The sequence below is a fragment of the Cyanistes caeruleus genome, chromosome 1 (genome assembly GCF_971803275.1).
Source record: "Cyanistes caeruleus chromosome 1, bCyaCae1.hap1.1, whole genome shotgun sequence".
NCBI classification, from domain to species: domain Eukaryota; kingdom Metazoa; phylum Chordata; class Aves; order Passeriformes; family Paridae; genus Cyanistes; species Cyanistes caeruleus.
In genome coordinates this window covers 137,532,217-137,554,614 of record NC_141701.1, presented here as the reverse complement: position 1 = coordinate 137,554,614, position 22,398 = coordinate 137,532,217, and the positions used below count along the sequence as shown (strand labels likewise).

The window sequence follows — 22,398 nt, the reverse complement described above, 5'->3', positions numbered from 1 at the left end:
GCGGTTTTCATGCTGTCTGTGTAGAAAATGTCTTCTCTCTCCACAGTTATAACAAGAGAAAACATGCTGTGCACTGTATCTCTGACAGGGTTGAACAGCATACAAACACTCCCATGGACCTTGCAGATGAGATGGGCAAAGAAGGGAATTGGGCCCTTCCCATGCTAACAGATTAATTTCCCTCAGCTGGAATTTCCATTTCCAGGAAGAAATAGAGCACTTTGCCCAAGGTTTCAGAATTGGAGCAAAACCCAGGAGTGTCACAGCATTCAGGGTTTCCTCTCTCCCTTTTTGGAAGGTTGAGGGTGATTTTCTCTGCCAACAGAAAGCATAGCAGTCATCACTCGCATCCCTAGGGACTTCAGATGATCTGGAGAACGCATCTTCCCAGGGAATCCCCGAGGAGGGGCAGTGGGGGAGGATGCTGAGGTCTCTGTGAGACACACATGTACCCTAAAACTTCCCCGAATAGAGCTGCAGCTTGTTCAGTCACAGAAGCATAATTACTCCCAGCTCCAAAATCATGTTGGATGAGGACAGAGCTTTTCATGTTACCTCTTCTACAGCTCGAGAAGCGAAAGCTGCAAGGTCCGTGCTATTGCACAAGCACTCTGTTACACAGGGCGGGTTTCCCAAGGGCTGCAGCTCCTGAGCCCAAGGCTGCGAGCAGCTCTCTGCGTCACGGGAGGCTGTGTGGGCACAGGCACGGTACAGCCGTGCTGGGGGCGGTTGCCTTAGGAATAAAGCCCACGTCAGTCTTCTTCTGATTACACATAAAGAGAACATGAGCTATTAGAAACTGGCCTGGTATTTACTGCCGGCAGGCTGCGGGAGCCCAAAAAAGCAGGGGAAAACCAAGTTTGTAGCTTCCTGTGCTCATGACGGAGCCGGAGGAGCGGGGAACGTGGGCTGTGTCCGGGCCGCTTTTGCCCGGCAGTGCGGGCGCGTCAGCCCGCGAGGGTGGGCGGTGCGGGGACAGCGACAGTGCGGGGACAGTGAGGGGACAGCGACAGTGAGGGGACAGTGAGGGGACAGCGACAGTGAGGGGACAGTGCGGGGACAGCGACAGTGAGGGGACAGTGCGGGGACAGCGGCAGTGAGGGGACAGCAGCAGTGAGGGGACAGCGACAGTGAGGGGACAGTGAGGGGACAGCGACAGTGAGGGGACAGCAGCAGTGAGGGGACAGTGAGGGGACAGCGACAGTACGGGGACAGTGAGGGGACAGCGACAGTGAGGGGACAGCGACAGTGAGGGGACAGTGCGGGGACAGCGACAGTGCGGGGACAGCGACAGTGAGGGGACAGCGACAGTGAGGGGACAGTGAGGGGACAGCGACAGTGCGGGGACAGTGAGGGGACAGCGACACAGTGAGGGGACAGCGACAGTGAGGGGACAGTGAGGGGACAGCGACAGTGCGGGGACAGCGACAGTGAGGGGACAGCGACAGTGAGGGGACAGTGCGGGGACAGTGCGGGGACAGCGGCAGTGAGGGGACAGCGACAGTGCGGGGACAGTGAGGGGACAGCGACAGTGCGGGGACAGCAGCAGTGAGGGGACAGTGCGGGGACAGTGCGGGGACAGTGCGGGGACAGTGCGGGGACAGCGACAGTGAGGGGACAGTGAGGGGACAGCGACAGTACGGGGACAGCGCGGGGACAGCGGCAGCGCGGGGACAGCAGCAGTGAGGGGACAGCGCGGGGACAGCAGCAGTGAGGGGACAGTGAGGGGACAGCGCGGGGACAGCGCGGGGACAGCGCGGGGACAGCGGCAGCGCGGGGACAGTGAGGGGACAGTGAGGGGACAGCGCGGGGACAGCGCGGGGACAGCAGCAGTGAGGGGGCAGCGCGGGGACAGCGGCAGCGCGGGGACAGTGAGGGGACAGTGAGGGGACAGCGGCAGTGAGGGGACAGCGCGGGGACAGTGATAGCGCGGGGACAGCGCGGGGACAGTGACAGTGAGGGGACAGTGAGGGGACAGCGACAGTGCGGGGACAGCGCGGGGACAGTGCGGGGACAGTGAGGGGACAGCGGCAGCGCGGGGACAGCGGCAGCGCGGGGACAGTGAAGGGACAGCGCGGGGCCAGTGACAGCGCGGGGACAGCGCGGGGACAGTGACAGCGCAGCTCCCTCGGCGGCAGGCGCGGCTGGCGGAGCCAGGCCCAGCACGAAGGCGTGCGGAGCTCGGCTGCAGCGCCGCGACCCTCGGCTGAAGGGGCGCGCCGAGCTGCGGCCCTGGAGCCTCGGGAAGCCGCTGGTGAAGCTGCAGCACAAGTTTCCCTGCAGAGGCGTGGGGAAAAGTCTCTTGTCTTAGTCTTTTTTGTCTTAGCCTGTGCTGAGCCACCAGAGAACATAAGCAATTTTGCTGTTGATAGGTTTCACTCGAGGATGAAGTGGTACAGCCACTGTCACTCTCTGGTAGTGCTAGAATTTCATGGTGTTAGACTACAGCAGAATTTAATCTTTTTGTTTTGTACTGATTATGGGAAAATTCCCCTACTCTACCTCCACAGATTAACTATGCAAAAAAAAAAAAAATTATGTAGATGTGTATAAAATGCCTCAGAACTGTGAGAGAGGAACAAGAAAACTTTCATGAGCAACTGAGAAATCCAGCTTTGAACAATGTCGGGATTTTGAGCATCTTCTCAGCAGCAAAGGAGAAAATCAAGAGGCACTCAGTTCCTCTTAATTTTATAGGAAGCAGACCAAACCTAGCACTTCTTAAAAGTAGCTTTATTTAGATTAGTGCATTGTTAAATGATTACATTTATTAAATTATTACATATTAAATATTTTAATATTTGACATTAATATTAATGTTAAATTATTCGTGCATTATAAAATAAATGCATATAGAAATAGCCTAATACACCAGCAATTATTACACCATCCAAATCTAAATACAATCTTTATGCCTGGCAGTCAAAGTGTGCGTGAGAAAGACTTAGCAAAATTTGTTTTTTCATCCTATTATACTACTTCTTATTCTGGTTTTAGGGCTATTTAAATGGAAAGATTAGTGTGTAGCACATGATTTATACTCCTTTTTTTTCTACTTACTTCAGCAACAAACAGTAATGGCAATGTTAAAGAAGGCTATAATAACTTATTTAATTAAAAATATCACCATTATTTAAACATTTGAAAAAGTCATCCTATGCTTTTAGCTCAGCAACAAGTGAGCTATTTGTTGGCTCAGTTGGATCAAGTTTCCAGACAACTTCCCGTTCTTCCAGATATACACTGGCTCATTTACAGGAACAAAGACCAAACTGGAACAGACAACTGGCTCACCAGACCTACTGGCCATTCATCACAGCGTGATGCTTCAGCAGAGGACATGCTCCGTTTCCTCTTCCCAGGATAAACTAGTCTGTAATTGATTTTTTGAGTGAATTTTCAAAGTTGCTGAAAAGATTTGGGACTCAACACTGGAGCCCTTTGAAAACTCAAGTTCATTTACATACAGATGCTTCTCTGTATCAGAATGTGGTGCTCTGCTCTGTGTTGGCATGCATTTCACATAAGACTGCAGCAGCAGAAATCGAGATCCCCTCCCATAATTATTCCTTATGTCTTTCTTCATAATCAAAACAATCAAGATCCTCAGCTAGGGGCTGCTGTGGAAAGATGTTAAGCTACAGATACTTCCACAAACACTGTCTAGGGCTTTAGCCCTCCTCAAAGAGAAATCTCACCTTTGGGCAGGTATGCAAAACTTCCCTGTTAGGTTGTTTTTGGGGTTCTTTTTTATTTTAAAATAAGCATCACCAGCAATAGAAAAAATATATTCAATTGAATTGTTATGATGAGACTGAAATAAAAATATCAGTTACCACCCACTTCCATTCTGAACTGTGTTGTAACCTCAAATCATTGCTCATATTGTTATTTCAAACTTATTATCAGCTGACTGGGTATCCTTCCCGTATGAGACAGATTTTCATAAGATAACCAACAGTACCCCAGAGAAAGTAATTCTTATAAATGCTTAGGACTGATAGAGGGAGGAGAACAGTTTCGTAAAAGTCCACATTGTGCTAATAAACATGCCAAGACAAAGCATGATCACAGACAACATTATGTCCAGCCAACAGGATTTATTTCCTTCTTTCAGGAAGAAAAAAAAAAGTTACATGGCTTGATCTCTGATCTTGGAACACTGCCTTCAACTACTTCAAAAATCTATTCAGCTCTCAAGACATGTGACAAAGAAAGAATATTTTTCCTTGAGTGTGTGTAGTGTGGAACCTAAAAAAAAAAAGTATCATTTTGGCTGTAATGTTTGTCACAACACATATTTGAGCAATGCTGTAAGGTATTCTCCACTGGTATGAGAAGAAGCTGATAGTTAAGTTAAAGGAGATGCACCATCCAAACATACCAAACAAAAGCAGTCCCAGGGCTTTCCACTGGAGCACTCACGTAGGGAAAGAGAGAAAAAGCTTTGTTCTTTATCTTCAATAACCAGAAGAGTCTTCCTGGAAGGAACAGACATCAGGGGAAAGCTGGTAGACTCCCATAAAAAGACATGTCGTTTTCAGGAATGATGTGCAATGGGCTGGGCAGCAAAATGTTTTAATGTGTTACAAAAAATTACATTCCCAAAGCCAGTTTTGACTGAACAAGCAAAACCCAAACCAACTGCTGAACAAGTTTCTGAAGCACAGACATTAAAAGGTACAAGGCTGCAAGGAAGGTTCTGAGCTAAGTTAACTGTCAATTTCCTCTGATTTTTAAGTACATCATGTACAACAGCTACTGTGAGGAACTCATACTGGAACAGCAAGACTGAGTATTTCTAAGGGCCTTCTCCTTGGCACAGAGACAGACTTTAATTGCAGATCGTGGGTAAAGAGTAAATGAGCTGTTTAATCTGAAAAATTAAACCTCATATATAGACAATGTCCAGTTCTGCCAGCTAGACAGCAAGTATTTGACAGCAAACTGTTCATAGCCTACTTCCATCATCAGAACAATTTAAGTTATATCAGAATAGGTTTTTTGCTGTCATGCTTCCCATTCCCAGACATCTTTGTAAAGTCTGTGAACAGAGATGCCAACATATCCCACTCTGACCTACATAGCAAACAATTGGACTTGTGTTCCTACTGTGTTATCACCAAAATGAATCATTGTCATGTCTCCTCAAAGGCCTGGCAAGATGGAGACTTTTCTGCTGGGAAGTGTCAGCTGAATCCTGCACCTACTGCTCTCATGACACCAACTGCATACTTTGTGTTTATCACAGAAAAGAAAAACATCCAGCAGAAAAAGGCTAAGCTTTGAATTTCACTCTTTGCCAGGAAAAACATGGGAACAAGTGAAGCACAGCTCTGAAAGCTCTAGCTTATTAAACTCAAAGGACAACGAAAACAACCAAAAAATTTGCATCAATCTTTTTTGAAAAACAGAATAAAGATGCTAGATAAAAATGTACACACACACACAAACCCATACATTGCACAAATCTGAGGAATAAAAATGGCCATGCTATAGCATCATTGCTCACTAGTTCTGCATCTGAGAAAAAATTTAGGGGTATGTCCTGCTGTTATTTGACTCAGGAGGAAAAAAGTCCTGCTTGAATGGGATATGAAGATGGCAAACCATTCTTTGCATTCTCAGGCTTCAGAACTCCCTAGGTCAGCTTGGCAATTAATGGTTGCTATTGACTTAGAAAGATTAACCCCAGGGAAAGTCATCCCTACCAGGAGAGTGCAGCTGGCAGTTGTTAATATTTGTGGTCTTCTGCTGCAATGGTGAGTAGGACCTGAAAAAGTGTAGGAGATTTGGACTAGGTGTCTTTGAATCAAGCCTGCATTAACCTATGTGATCTGAAGCTTCTCTCTTACCAGCATTTGGAGCATAAAATTCTATCACTTATGCCTAACTGCCACATACTTGTAACCCTATACATGTGGGATAAAATTAAATCAAGACAAACAGAAATGCCTGTATTCCCCCTTTATAATTTATAAGGATAAAAAACAAGTTTTTTTGCCAGGGCAGGGTTCAGGAACTTTAGATATCTAGCTAGAAAAGAAATTCTTCTCTTCCCATTAAGAGATATCTCATAGAGTTTGTCAGACATCCAAAGAGTTATTCTTGCTCTCTTCATTAGAAACTGTGTTTTGTAAGTTACAGAGACATGCTCTTCACAGACCACCATTCACTTAAACAAATTATTAATCATAATGTGATTCTGGAAGGCAAGAAGCACTCCATCTCCAACCATGACTTGACAGCATTTGGTTTGACCTTTGTTCTGTTTGGAAAATCCCCAAAGTTAAAAATGTTTGTTGGGTGAGTTGAAGCTGGCTGACAATGAGATTGACTTTTTCAGGGGTTTGTTTTCTTACTTCTTTGCTGAGCTCTGTAGACTGGGACATTTAGGGACCAACCCTTCAAAACCATTGCTCTTTGAAATGCATCCTCATTTCAGTAATCTCTGCCTGCACCTGAGGAAGAAAAGCACCAGATGTGCTATTCTTTATCTTATCAAAGACTTCAACAGCACAATGGAAGAGTAACTTACTGAACAAATACAGAGGACATGTTATACTTTATTATTTATCTCATAGAAGAAATATAAAATTAATTGCTGCAACACAGTTCAAAGATTGAAAATACTGTCTACAATAAAAAGAAAGAGTAAAATTGTAATAGCCTAAGTGGCAGAAAGTGTTAAAGTCTGTTGCTAACTGTAAGTATTTGCATTCTTAGGATAACTGAAAATTATAATATTCCAGATTCATAACCAGCTGCAATATTAACCCTCTTAAACATGGTGTTTAGTGCAGAACTGTAATCACTAAGGTCATTAATGTCTCAACAAAACAGATCATGGTCATTTCAAATGAGACCTTACTTTGCAAGCTCAGACATCAAGCAATTACAGCAAACGCTCTTTTGACTGGTGTCCAAAGATAATTTTCAAAAGGAAGAAATATGAATCACCTAAAGATTCACAGAACAATTCTATACATTTTAATTTTGGTGTAAAAATATCTCTGAATCTTATTTCATTATGGAGTTGGCAATGATCTTTTTATCTACTGCAATGGTTAAGTACTCATCCTCCCACATATTGGATACTGTAGTTTCCATTCAGTATGCTCTCTGAAAACCCATCCCTCTATAAAAGTAGTGCACCACTGGACTACAGAAAATTAAGGCAGGAAAACTGATTCAAAGAGACAAGGCAGTGATACTTGATATTGCTGGATTGTGTTATCTTGCCCTATGTAATTATTTTTGATAATCTAAAAGTTAGTTCTACTTATTTCACTGCCTGAACTACAAAGCCTCTATGTATTTTCCCAGTTCTTTATCTCACCCTGAAAATCTCTAGAAATCATCCCTAGAGAAGGGCTTTAGAAAACCAAACTTCCGATAGAAATATTCAGAAAGAATGTAAGTACTACAGCTCTTTACTCCAGCAATTCAACTTCTAACACATTTACCTTTTCTCTGCAGGAAAGCAATGTCTTTCCAATGACCAGCATGAGAAAAAGCAATACAGAATTACAGAAATTGTTCCATCTGGAGGAGTCAGCAACACAAATGGAGGCAATGCTTTAGTGATTTCTGGGGTTTTTACCTCCCCTGTTGGGCTGTGAGCATAATACCTACAAGACATATTCTGGGAGCTGTTCCATGCAAAATTCCTGTACAGGGCTGCACTGTTTACATTGACTACAAATCTGTATCCACAAGAAAGCTCAGCATGGGAACAAAAACCTATCTCTGGAGACCTTCAGGGAAACAAAATGACCACGGTTTTCCCCGTAACAACAAGAGAAAACAGAATGAATCCTGAAGGGTAGAGTGCCTCTCAAAAATTTGCAGGGAACTTCTTCTTTCTAATATAACAGACTGCGTTAAACAAGTCTCTTTACTGAGGAGACTTCCCAAAACTACATGTTCAATAAAGGTGAGAGCCATCAAGTTCAGCTTATTGATCCCTCTACGAGCCATGGGAAATGCAGTATGGAGATTCAGTCTACACAGTAAATGAAGTAGTAAAAAAAAAATTACATTGCAATGTGAGAACCACCTTTTGAAAACTACCTGTTTCTTGAATACAGCTGTATTCACTATTGCTTCACAAAATACTAGGGGAAGTGAAATACTATTTTTTTACAGGTCAGATACAAAGAAAATACAATGGTAAGGGTGAAAAGAAGCAGGGAGGTCCTGCAAGAGAAAGCAAACCAATCCTCTGCTAAAGAAAGTATGAGAAACAGGTCTGCAAAAGCAGTGGATCAAGACTTTCAACTAAGAGGATTTATGGAGAAGGAGATTTTATCTCCAGGCACAGGTTAGCCTCAAATAAATCCTAACCCTTGTTTTAAACAAACTGACCCCAAGTTACCCATGATGTTTAGAAGAATTTAATACTAGAAGAGAACCTTGGTGGTAATTTTGTGATAAGCAAAAGAAAGCATTTAGAACTTTCCAGTGAACAGCATGACTTTACTTTGAAAAGCCTCCTACTTGTTGATTTATTGTATCTCCAAAGCAGCCCAGGCTGGAAATATTAAACTTTCTTCAGCTGAACATGGCACGGACCTTTAACTAGTTTGTCTGCAAAATTATTTAAATAGAGGTTCTTTGTCTACCTTTTTCTTTTCCAAAGGTACAAAATTTTGTTAAGCAAAAACACACCCTGTACCTCTGGAGAGCATAAAAAAACCAGAACTTGCAAATTTGTTTCTATGATGGAAGTCTTGCTGCTCTGAGAACACAATTCCTCAATTACCAGAGACCCAGCACAAGCATGGAGCACAGCAGGCTTGTGGCCGAGATCCTGACTGCTCTAGACCTAGAAGTGACACAGCACCACAAATGTGTCAGATCCAAGTGGGACAAGCTCTGCTGGGCAGCAGCATCCTGTACCACACTACTGCACTTGTGGAAGCAACAGCAACTGTCCCAGAGACACAGCACTGTGCCCTAAGGTGATTCTGCACCTGCATCACTATCTCCGTATGGCACTGTATTTTCTGGGGCTTTTCTGCCAGTGCAATTCACCAGTCTGCTCCTCAAGGCCTCTTATTTTCCTGCAGAACCTTTCAGAACTTAATTTTTGGTCAGGATTTGAGTGTCATGAGGACTTTGTAAGCTGGATATGCACAGTGGCCAAAGCAATAAGCTAGAACAATGAAGAGGACAACCATAACCCCCAGTTATGCCAGGCAGCTTGTGGACATGGACTGAGAGAAAAGGACACAGTGTGACAGGAACAATAAAAAGAGACCTCAATAATAAAACCTTATGAACAGGTACCCACCTAAAATCTACAGATACAAATGTGGGGCAGCCTGGGAAACAAGCAGGAGGAGCTAGAGCTCCTTGTGCTGTTACTACAACACTGTGGGAATAATAGTTATGGTAGGAGGGCTTGCATGTGATGGGAGCATTGTGATGGATGGATATGAGTTCCTCTGGAGATACAGGGAAAGAAGGGAAGACTTGGGGCTTTTTGTATGAAGGAACAGCTTGAACACTTGTTGTAGACAGCATTTTGATTGAGAGCATGTTTCAGGATCAGAAAAAAAGCCACTAAGAGCGACAATGATGGGGCAGCACATTTCAGCCTAGCTGACCATGGTGATGGGGACAGTCAAGCACTAGAACAGGCTGCACAGTCTCCAAATCTCCTTGGAGATTTTCAAGGCCTGACTAGATAAAAAGTCCTGGTCTAATCTCACAGCTGATACCACTTAAGAAGGCAATTGGACTAGGTTCAGAGTTCTCTCCCAACCTGAAATGTGCTGTGATTCCAAGACTCAAGAACAGAAACCAAGACAGGATTGCTACTTCTGTAGCAAGAAGTCTGTTTTGTGACTGTGTCTTCACAAGCATGGCACTAGGATGCTCACCCAGGAGTTAACTGTAGGCCAAAGCTGCAGATTCCCAGGAAGTTTTAGAGGAATGAGGAACAGTGGCAGTTGCAGCAGAACCTATTCCTGCAACACTTGTGAGCATCAAACATCTAGGGAAATAAAAATAAAAATCCCTGGCAACAAATGTTAACTTTGAAGTTAGTATCTCAAAGTGTATTTTCTCAGGACAAGGAACTTCCGAATGTTTCAGTGTTCCTAACCATTTAAGAGCTGGGAAATATGAGACTTGCACTAAAAAGTATTTCCAGCAAGGAAAAGGGGAAGAGGGGCAAAACTGTGTTTAACTCACTGGCGTTCCTTATCTGACCTCCCAAACAACCCCACCATACAATACAGCAGATCATGACCAAGTTTGAGAAGTAACTGAAAGTTACTGCCTTGCTTTTGCAGAGACATTGTTTACATGTTTCTGGAGCACATGAATGAGCTCTCAAATCTAGATCATAATCACAGTCCTTTCCTGACATACATCCAGCTCTTGTTTTCAGTGACAGAACCATATTGATGGTTTCTAAATATTTTCAATGTAAGACTGCTACCCTCAGGAAATTATAATCATATCATCTCTTGATTTCATAAATACATCCCCTTAAGTCTTGGTTCTCTTCCCACAGGTGCCTTCAGTTTCATTCAGTTCTTCCCCAGACATAATTCATACTTTATAGGGAAGCTCATGGTCAGCCCTCCACCTCCTCCAGCTACAGCCTCTTTTAGGGAAGCTGCCTGCTGAGTTTATTTACATCACCAATGAGAGCTGATCCTTGCAGCCTCTAGGCTTCAGCGCCTGGTCACCAGCTCCCTTGACTTGTAGATATCTGAAAAAATAACCTGTGCATTCCACTGCTACAACACTGCTTTTGGCTTCTTTCTGCTCTTTTCAGAAATTGGCCTGCAGTCATGACAACAGTTCAGAACTATTCCCAAAAGGGACAGGCAGTCTAAACAGAAAAGTGATGCTGCAAGGCGCTGCATGTACAGTAACCATGTTCTGCCCTGCCTTTTAAGGGATATTAAGCAGCCTGAACATCTATAACCATTTATAAATGAAGCTTGGGCTTCAGCATGGCTCAACCATATAACAAAATACAAAATTCACTGTTACTTGTCTACAGCTGTCCTGTATCTATGTGTCAAAATTCATATAAAATCTTTCCTACTATGTCAGTGGATCACTGTGAATATAATGCAGTTAAGTACACACTGCCACAGTTCTGCTGCATGCTTCTGTCCCTGGTAACCCATATTCTTATTACTATACTATTACACATTTGGTTAATCTAAAATAAAGAAAATTCAAAAGAGTACTGCCCTAATCTTCAAAAAGCTAGACAGTATATTCCTGTTTAAACTGTAGACAATATACCTCTAGGTTCTGTAAAGATCAAGGTAGCAGCAGGCTCCTTACAGAATCTGTGCCAAGTTTGCTATCAAAGGCCTTGTGCTTGGACCAATAGCAAGTTGCAGTAGACTTCATACTATCCTCCAAAAAGAAGTTCTAATACCAGGATTTAGGTAGAAAATTAAGTTTCAAATTCAAGGCTCAGTCTTGAAGAAGTTAATATGAGAATTAATTTCAGCAACCAAGATAATGACTATGTGAGTCATTGTTTAAGAAAACATTTATGAATCAGAAAAGATTATTATTTTAAACTCCAAATAAACTGTTATGGAATTGACCTGAAGGTCTAACCCTTTAGTTTGCCAACTGCTAGAAGATACTTTTCCTTGCCCAGTTTTTACAAGTGCATACAAGGAAGTATGCATTATTGCCCCCAGTATTTCCAATAAATAATAAATATATCAGAGAAAAGAGAAAACACACTTAAAAATTGTTCAGATCAAGCCATTAGAAAAATGTCTACACAAGTATACCAGTCAACATTAAATAATGTGAAAATACTGAAAATGAAAGTTATCATAAAATTGATGTTTCATCTATATTATCTCTGAATACAGTAATTTCCTTTACAGAATTTCTGTTAAGAATGAAGAAAACATTCTGTGGAATTGCTAACAGTGCTATCGTTTAGTCTAATGCATGAGTGGCTCTCAAACTGCACAGGTGAAATACTCCCAAATGTACTTTTAAAGTTTGATATTTGCCTGCTCTCCATTTCCCATTTTATTCCTTCTCCCCCACCCCTTCCTCTGAAAAGACTTCTTTTTGTGGTAGATGCAAAGAGCACTCAATGTTTTAAGTCAACAAAAAGCACTGACTCTGTTGATCCAACTGATCTGGAAATGGCAACAGTCACTGTTCTACTGAATATCTGAAAACCAAGGCAAGGTTTTGGAACCTGGGAACAGACTCCAGCATAATACATGATTCTCTGGATCTCTGCACAGGACAGATCCCTCCGCAGGAATGCTTTGATGTCACCTAGTAGGCAGCAACTTCGGGGAGAGTGATGAAGCAAGAAGAGCATTCGAGAACCCCTGCCTGAACCTGAAATACAGGTTTAAAGTGAAGCTGAAGGCAAAATAAGAAACAAGCGTGGGTGGAGACCAGTCCTGGGTAGAGAAAACAAAGCAGAGTTTTCTAAAGACATCTGAAATCAGGTGGTAAACACAAGAGCAAACCCACTTTTCCAACACAAAACAGTGGCACTATCCTAGGAGAGCTGTGGTGGTGCAATGCTTTACGAAACTGCAAACCCAACTATCTAATTCCATCCTCTTTATTTTGTCTTGACACTATCTACATGAATGGAAAACAATTGCAAAACTAGATACACACACTTTGGTTTTACTGGCTTCCAAAACACGACTGGATTGGAAACAATGGGTCCAACACATTCATCTTCTTCCAGACTGCGGTTTCATGGAAAGGTGGTTGTTTCTTGAGCTTTTAATTAGCATATCATTTGTATGCTAGCCAAGAGAATTCCCAAAGGCTTTTTCACATACTGCTCCCATCAGCCTTTTTTACAGTAGAGTGCCCAACTGAAGGCTACTTCCAAAATGCATCTGTAAAACTTATATTTGAATATTTTTCATTCATAAAACAGAAGGAAACTGAGTAGTAAGGAGAAGAAAAACGTACAGAAAGCAGACCTGTACAAAAATTATCACGATGAAAACCAGAGATTGCTTGATTCTCCATTCCCCATAATAGAAATATTAAAAGTAATGTTCTATGGACTGTGTGTCACATTCAATTCCTTAAACAGAATATCAGCTATTGTGTTTCTGTGCTTAAAGTCATTTTCCCACTGCTTTTTGTTGACTGTTTGCATTATTTAACTTTAAAGAGTCCAAGAGGCTTCTGATTGTTTCACTTCCTATTCCTTTCATCCTATTCCTCATCTTGCTGGAATTACTTTTTCCAAATGGTATCAGTAGAGCTGCCAGTCCCCAAGGTTCTTTATTGATCATTTGCTGAGTTTTATCTTCCTTCTGTAAAATCCAGGCACTTTCTCTGGCCATAGCTACAAATTTCTCCAGCTGTGGCTGATTAACATTCTTGCTGATATTAAGGTCTTGTTCAAAGGGATTCCAGATATAAAGAGGAGACGACTCAGGCTTATTTACTTCCTTTCCCTGCAGACAGCATAAAGAAAAAGCCAAAGTTGCATATGTACATTATAGGCTGAGCAAATAACAAATCATTTGAGTTATTACATTAGAATTAAGTGTTTTGACCTATTAGAGAATGTTTTACAGAACACCCAGTCATCATTAATCAAGTTAATTTTCCTGTCAACCTGACTGCACGATTCCTGCTCTCTGAACCCTCAGTGGCGGTTTTCTTCGCAACATTCAACTTAGAATTCCTTTAAGGTAAAGAACACACAACTACAGCTTAACCTATCTTTTTGGCCAATCTCCCATTTGCTGTCCACCCAACCTCAGAACTCACCTACTGCATCCTCCTACTCCTAATCTTCACTTGCCTATGGGCAGCATCAGTGTGTCATATTAACCTGCATAGCACAGTTTGATAAAATATTGGATTCGCTTAAACTGTTCAAACCATTCCTCCCACACTGTTCAGAGAGCTCACAGTGCAGGTGTAAGTGAATAAGATTGCTTCCTTGGCTGAAATTCCTCCCAGTTTGGTCTGTCTTTTAAGCACAGAGCTATGCAGGTCATGGTCCACTGTTAGGCACCTGGTATAGTACAACACAGATAGCTGACAGCTATGTAATTTGTTATTGAAATGCACTTCCATCTCAGTGCTTATCAGTGTTTCTTAGCTGACTGATTCTGTGTAGCAGAACACCTCTTCAAACCTTTCCGCTGCAAGCTCTAGCAGGAACCCACCAGCTCATGCTGGTCCAGGAAGTGTCTATATACACCTTACATACTCTTGGCCTCAGGGCCAAGATCACTGTCAGAAAAACATCAGCAGCACAGATTAGCCTGACTAGCTCAGGCTCCAAATGTGTTTTTGTTTGCTTTATTCAGGTGTAATAGCAAACAGAAGTTCTCCACCTATATAAATCCGTTTTTAGGATCAATCTGAAAGAGAGCTCTTCAGCCAGTGATGCACAATGCCCAAACAGGAAACAGAACAAACGAGTGGTCACACAGTAATGTGGCACTGAAACCCCATTTTGGAAGCAGCCCAGCAGGAACAGGTGTGAGTTACAGAGGTTACATTTTCATGTATTTCTATTACACCTGCATGCACACACAGATTGATAGGATGCCTTAAGCATACAAAGCAAACCAAAGTGCTAGCACAGAATTACCGTGCTATGGCATTGCTTACTGAGTTGCAGTACAGTTACTGTAGGCTGATACAAATTCCAGTAGAAAACAGCAGTGCCAAAAGCACACCCAGAACTCAGCTGTAAGTTTTAACGTAGGCTCTGCTTGAGTCTGGACTCCCGACTTTAATTGCAAATCCTGTCAGCTCGTAGGGTTTGTCACAGGCTTTTGCTATGCCAGACATCATGACATTTTAAAAGTTTTCCTCCCACAGAAGCAAAATAGCTTCAACTTTTTAACACTGTCACTTTTATTACAGGTCTTTTCAGTAAAATCACACTAGCTTTGCATCAGTTTCTGCTTTCCAGCATATCCAAGTAATGACACTGTAAATGTTCTTAATGGTACTGTAAGTTACTGGGCTCCAAGAGGAAAACACTCCTCCTTCACAGAAAGGACTCAGTTTCTTCCCTACAAATATATTTTTTATATATAATTAAAATGACAGAAATTGCTGTTTAGCATATGTAGTTTGTCAAATGGCAGACAGAGAGATTTGATTGATAATGATGAGCAATTAATTAAAAAAAAAAATCCATTTACCTTTCGAAGATTTAAGGAGTTCTTTCTGAAATCAAAGTTTCCAAAATATTCAAAAAACTCGCCCAACAATACATCTAAGGGAAAGAAGAACAAGAGCCATAAGTAACATTAAGGAAAGGTTTGTTTTCAATAAGCTTATTAAAAAAAAATTATGAGGATCTACCTACCAAGTGTTTCTGTATTTTTTGTAGGTTTAATCTTCCTTAAATCGCTAACAAATGAGCAATCATATCTTCCAATTATATGCTTGTCTTTTTCATCTGAAAGAAAAATTGTGGGCATATTTTGAAGTAACAAACATTAAAGTGCTATTGTATTTAATAAAATTCAGATAAAAAACTGAAATCAATGCTACCATATTACACAAATCAAACTAGGAACTCACAAGCAAACTTTCAGGTTAAGATTCAACTTAAGTGGTAAAAGATTTGACAGGAAAAAGTCTATAGATGGGCAACGGACCTACAGGACTGAAATAAATGATATCTTCATATCTCTGAAAATATTTCTAGTAAGTATCAAACAGGGTATCTCTGCATAGAGGGCTGTATTACACACTTAACAGCACAACTCTCTGAGGTTACTGACTACATGAGGATTTAAAAAAAGTCAGACCCAGAATGTCCACTGTCTTTTCCTGAAAAATTTCAGAGAATTAAGAACACTCTTGTAACTATCAGAACACATGTTTTATGTATAAACATTTCTACACAGTTCTGATGGAAATGTTTAAAATTATTTTAAAGCAACTGAACACAGACTTTTTTTCTCCAGTACCAAGCACTCAAAGTTTCCAAGGAATCAAATGAATAAGCAGAAGACACGAGTAAGGAATCAAGAACCTGAGGTGTGATTCTCTATGCTTTCATACAATTCACTGGAGATAACACACCCTGAATGCTGTGTAAGAAACCATCAGAACAGTTTGTTTGTGCAGATACAAGAACGATTTGCAAAGGGCCTGAACGGTATCAAGGATATTACGAACTGGGAGAAGAAAACACAGCCTTTCTTTTAAGAATTTGGTAGCTATAAAACAATACACATCGTATCAGTCTGCACAAAATCCTTAATTCCAGAAATGTTCAAGATCCTAGAAGTCTTCTAAAAAACAAAATTTAAAAAAATTCAACACAGGAGCACTGAACAAGTAAATTAATTATCTAAGGGACAGAACGAGTCTAACCCCTCTAAATAGAATTAGTATTGTACTGAAAAGGGATTTATTTTACCTTTAAAGATGCATTATTTTCACTAAAAAATACATGTAAAACTTGTATATTCCCTCAAACTTAAAACACGCATAATATTCATTAGTACCTGAGAGCATAAAGAAATTGCTTGGATTTATCTATCACTTTAGATAAAACATATGTGCAATAAACAGAAACTGCTGTGCTTACCTGCAAGTTCTTTAAGTTGGTCTAGTGTTGGAATGATAGGTGGTGATCTCCTCTGCAGAAAAAACATGACCATCATGGTCAGAGAGAAGTTTGTGATCCAGGTACCAGGAGCACTATTTGTAAGTCCATGGACACGAGCCCAACATCGTATGGTGAACACTAATGCTCGTACACGGGAATCAAGACTGCCATAGATATACAAGAGTTCTGAACTTCTTATTGCAATGCTGAAGAAGAAATGGGAAGACATGTAAATGATGACAGAATTATGAAATATCAGATGCAGTGTTCTTTGTTCATTATAAGAGAATGGGGCCTCAATAAAAAAAAAAAAAAAAACAACTTTCACACATTTTGAAAAATAGAGGAGAATCATAGAATAGTAGAATGGTTTGGGTTGGAATGCCTGGAATTGTCCAAGATTAAATATCTGGTAGTTTTCCATAGCAAGAATGATACATCACGGTTCTGGGTAAATAATGTGCATTTGCACTGTTTCCTGTTTCTTCGTTCCACATCACAGTGGGAGGAAAAAAAAAACCCAAATAAAAAAACATCATCAAGTACTGTGGAGTCAAACTATGCAGAACTGAGATGAAAAAGCATAATTTAGCCACAATTGCCTTTGAGGTACATTAGATAATATCTCTATCCTAACATGTAATAAAATACAACTAGAACTTCTTTCACTGTTTTATTTAAAAAGTAATAAAATACTGCACTGAAAAATAATCTAAGTGCAGACACACAATGAAATCCACAAAACAAGTCAGTTTGGTAATTTTTGAATGACTACTGCTTAGTCGAGCTGAAAAAAACAACTAATTTGGAAGGATAAAGGTTTTCAGATGGATCAGTTCTTGATCTCCTTCATCACGCTGTTATACAACCATTCATGTATTGTACAAATGTGAGGGCAAGAAAACGTTGAAAAAAATTGAAGTACAGTATGACAGCAAAACTTGCTTTGGATCAGTTTTAGCCTAAAGTGTTCTAAAAATTCAGCATAGCCTTTTGTGGACAGTAGGTCAAGATTTTTTAACACCTGGGCTCCTGAAATTTCAGTGTGAGGTGCTTAATGCGTCCAGAGAGATTTGTTTCTAGTAAAAATGATAACAAGACCAGACATGCAGTCCCAACCAGCCAAACTATCAGCAGTGAGTAACAAGGAAGCTTGTACAGAACTACATGCTGAATTTCACTGTGGCTGCATATAGCAAAGTAAATTAATTGTAAGAAACTTTTTCAATATTGCCTTAACTCCTGCATATTCTGAAACAGATCTTTGGGTGACTCAGAAAACTGAGTGTATCTGATCTGATTGTACCTGATGCAGACAAATCACAAAACTGCACTAAATTCATATCACAGAATCACAAAATTGTTGGAAGGGACTCCTAAGGATCATCAAAGTCCAACTCCTGGCCCTGTACAGGACAGTCCCAAGAGTCACACCTTGTGTGAGAGCATTGTCAAAAAGCTTCTTGAACTCTGTCAGGTTTGGTGCTGTGACCACTTCCCTGGAGAGCCTCTTACAGGGCTCAGCCACCCTCTGAAAAACCTTTTCCTGATATCCAGCCTAGATCTCCCCAGACACAACTTCAGGCCATTCCCTTGGCTCCTGTCATTGGTATCCTGAAGAATTATCACTCCTATTTTTATATTCCCCAGCAACAATGAAAAGGGTCAGTAACTCATTCTGGTTATGTGAACACTTATGCCAGCGCTGTTTACTGGAGAGAGGGGGTTATTTCTGGTTAAACCACGGACGGCACAAGCAGCCAGGGCCGGCGCTGCCATGTCTGCGCTGGGCGGTCCCCGCGGGCCCTGAGGGCACTCCTGGGCAGCCGGCGCCCCCTAGCGGGCAGCGCTGCGAGCGGCCGCGCGCGGCGGGAACACCGCACGCTCCCCTGGGGTCCCGAGGCGGGGATTTACCTGGCGCCCTGGAAATTCCCAGCAAACAGGTGTATGTAAGCAATTAACAACAAGGAAAGGACACCACGATAGCTAGAAGCCAAATGCCTAAAAATCAACATCCTGGAGCCGCTTAATCTGAAAAGCAACCAAGAAAGGCTGTATATACGGCAAAGAAAAGTAATGACTAGTAAACACTGACTGCCTTCTTTCCAGTTTTAAAAGACAACCTTATTCCATAGACTGGTTTTTCAGTCTTCAGCTTCAGCTAGCAAGTGTTTCCTGTGCTGGAGAAAGACAACTTAAGGATATCAAACTCTAACCTCTAGAAGTCAAAAAATATCTTTTTACTTTCAGAGCCAATATTCACATTTGTTAAGTACACTGTAAAGAGAAGACTAAACAGTTGATATTACAGGTTTTCAGCACACTTTAAGAATTCTCTGCAAACTTTTTAAAACCAGGTCTCACCTGTTGCTCACTGACAGATCACACTGGAATCCTGTCGGCTGATGGGAAAATTTCACTAGAGGGCAGCGGGCATTGAGTATCTTCTGTACATTCGCACACCCAGGACCAAAATTATCAAGGCAGTCTCCAATGACGGAAAGAATCCTCTGAGTTGCTAATCTTTCCGATGGTAATCTTTTCATCTGATACTCCATTTCAAAGGGACCTTTTTTCTAACACAGAATTTTAAAAGCAAGCTGTTAGCTCTCAAACAAAAAAGACATTTAAAAATACTTCTGAAAGACCACCACAATTTGCAAAGGAGTTTGTACAACTAGAACTGAAAGACAAGAATTATTCAAAGCAGTCCAATGAATTTAAAATAGGTAAAAACATATTGCTCTCTCTTTTACATTCTTATCTGGTGATTCCATTTTTCTAGGCTAATAGTAATGAACTTATTATAAAACTAAGTGTTCTAACAGAAGTATTAGTACTACATCCCATTACTGGCTAAAAAATGTAATTCTGGAATTACCAATAGAGCATAAATGCTCTGACTGCAAAGAGGACAATACAATTACAGAGGGGCAACACAACCGAACTACCAAGAACTTCAAACTATTGGTAATTTTATGTCAAAGCCTCAAAAAAAAATGCATTATTAGTAAATCAAGTAGCAGTGTAAGGAAAGTCTTTTTCATTTAAAAAAGTAAAAGAAATTAGCATGCAAATTACTTAATCCTTCAAAATTAAGATATGAGTCTGTAAAACTTAAAATAATCACTTCAGGTCATATGTACTTTCCCTGGAAGACAAAAATATTGTGAAGATATATTCTAATATCAGAAATTAACTTCTCTGTAGGTCTTCGTATTTTGTTTCGCTATATTAGTAGTTTTTACCTCAATAAAATACTTATGAAATCTCTGTTTTCTTTATAGTCTTGTGTTTTTAAGACATCAGCTAATTTTGATTGCTAATCCAATACTTGACACTGATTTATCCTCTCCCTTGGAACATGTCATGGGTGAATGCATACTATACAAATAAAATCACAGTCATCCAACAGTAACTGAGATACAGAGCACGTCATTTTTTTGTCCACAAATTAGTAAGCTCACAGACAGGTGAAACAATTCAGAAGTTACAGACCTTGCAACCTTTCCCATAAGGTTACTTCAGGGGCTGAATTTCTGAGTCTCTCTGGCAATCACCGAGCTGACTGATCCCACTCCACTCCAGTCAGCACCAAGGTGTGGTGGAACATGCCAGGACAGCAGTCCCTGATCCCATCTGGCTGTGTAGCTGCATGCTACAGCAGGGCTGGCTCTAACTGAAAGGAGCCTGTAACTATCAGCATCGAGGCAGTTAACAGGAAAGATAAAGATGGGGACTCAGCTGACCTGTAGGTGGGCTGGTGTTGATATTTATATTTCTAACAAAAACCACAATGGGCCTTTCCAGACAGTACCTCCCTATCACTCAAAAACTGAATGAAGACTGTTTTATAATGATATTCTTAGCAATTAAAAGAACCTTTTAATTGCTTTGATGCTGGCTAGGGGTTATGAAGTACTGATACACTTGTGCCAACCCTATCCTTCTTCCCTTATTTTGTCTACTAAATACTAAACTATTACTATTATTAAAAGTAAACTATTACCTTTGGGTAAACTGATACAGTAACCTAAGCAAGGACCACAACCGTTTTAACTAAAACTGCTACTCTAAAATATCACAGAGCCCTGTTTTAAGTCATTCACTGATCTCCCAACTGTCCCAGGGTTAAACCCTATCTTCGGTCTTGGTAAATAATGTTCCCACTTTTGCCCCTTTTCTTAAACTGCAATTAGTAATCATTTTGTCATAAGGCTCCAAAACAGGTATTTCATGTAAATAGTGCTGAAATGCCTGATCCTTCTCATTGCTGGCACCTCCTGGAAGGCTACAGAAATGAAGAAACCAGAACATACCATTTCCACTGCTGCTAAATCACCTTGTAACTAAAGCTACCTCCCCTTTGTCTCCCCTGAGTAGTAAGTCTCTCAGCCATTCATAGGTAATCACAGCCGCTAGTAAACTCACTCGTCAAATACTCTACATTTCACAACAGAACTGCTATCTTCACAAAGTATACATATTAAAGAAAACAGCTAGTCACCAAACACGCTTTGAAAATAAACATTTAATTTTGAAAGTTATTCCTTCAAAATTTAAGAGGCAACTTCACTATTTAAACAAAGATTTTAAGACTTGACACACACGATGACCCTTCTCTTCAGCAGACACATTTGCTTTCATTGTGATTTATCACTGCAGTAATACTAAAAGCTATATACATTTAAGGGAATATTTCTTTGAAAGCTGCTTACACAGCAAAATACAAATTGTACAGAAAAGCTGAGAGAATTTTCAATCTTCAAAAGCTTATGCCCACTGTCTTTTAAGGAAAACAGAGCTAGTTTTTCCCAAACTATCTGTCACCACACAAATGAAAAGTTTTCACAACACGAAATCACTTACTTGGTAATTCATTCATAATCTGTGACCTGTAAGCATTCACCATGACTATCTCACATCCTGAGCTTTTACACCTCCACACACTAAATATGTGCCTATAAATACATATATATATACCCCAGTACCTAATCCAGTACCTTTCCTGGAGCATGAAATCATCTCTTAAAGTAAGAAAAATAACCTGACAATCCCACCAAAACACAAATGTGCACACACGCACAAACTTACTTTGCTTTACAACATGGAAGACTCTAAAAATCACAGCCAAGCTTTAACAGAGCATGGCTGAAGCACAGAAGCCACAGTGAAGAAAACACAACAGTAGAATGGGAAGGTCCACTGAAACAATTTTGGAGAGTGTTCTTCATAGTGAAATTCACCCTAATAGTACAAAATTCATGTAAACACCAAATCCTTTTCTTTCTATTGCAAAGAAGATCTCGTCCATGTCACATTCAGTTTTTGAAAGTCTTCAGATCCAAACATTCAAATAAACTTGTTCACACTCTATAATATGAACCCATTTAAAACCTAATTAAAATTAAACTGATTCTAGTGTATGAAACATCAAATGAGCTGCTCTGTTGAAGAAATCCAGCAAACTGAAGATGCACAGCATAATCTTACCATTTTTGTAGCATGCTTTCCTGTATCACCGAAGTCCAAAAACATGTCCACATCAGATCCCAGTTTGCCAAACGTGTTGACTGAAGAGCCAAACGGCTTTACCGTGCTGTCTGGGAAATATGCACGTGCAAAATCCCGAACCAAAGAACAGGCCAGAAATCGCAGCTTGATGTTTTCTTCTGTAAGCTGATACTCATTCAGTAGAATGCACATCTGACTGCTTATCTAGTTCAGAAAATAAACACTGTAAAAATGCAATTATCATCTTCTATCAACATGTATTTTCATCTATTTAATATCAATGCAATTAGAAG

General features: G+C 40.8%; 1 protein-coding gene across 1 annotated transcript in view; it reads right to left on the bottom strand.

The window, feature by feature from the left end:
* Positions 1-12,573: 12,573 nt before the first annotated feature.
* The window catches only part of MTPAP (mitochondrial poly(A) polymerase), a 13,172-nt gene continuing 3,347 nt past the window's right edge, over positions 12,574-22,398 (bottom strand). Inside the window, exons 4-9 of the mRNA XM_086862118.1 lie at positions 22,085-22,309; positions 18,956-19,167; positions 16,571-16,797; positions 15,335-15,427; positions 15,168-15,241; positions 12,574-13,451 (exon numbers count right to left, since the gene is read on the bottom strand). Coding sequence (XP_086718244.1) covers positions 13,113-13,451; positions 15,168-15,241; positions 15,335-15,427; positions 16,571-16,797; positions 18,956-19,167; positions 22,085-22,309 — 1,170 coding nt within the window. The 3' untranslated portion in view covers positions 12,574-13,112. The remainder of the gene's footprint in view (positions 13,452-15,167; positions 15,242-15,334; positions 15,428-16,570; positions 16,798-18,955; positions 19,168-22,084; positions 22,310-22,398) is intronic.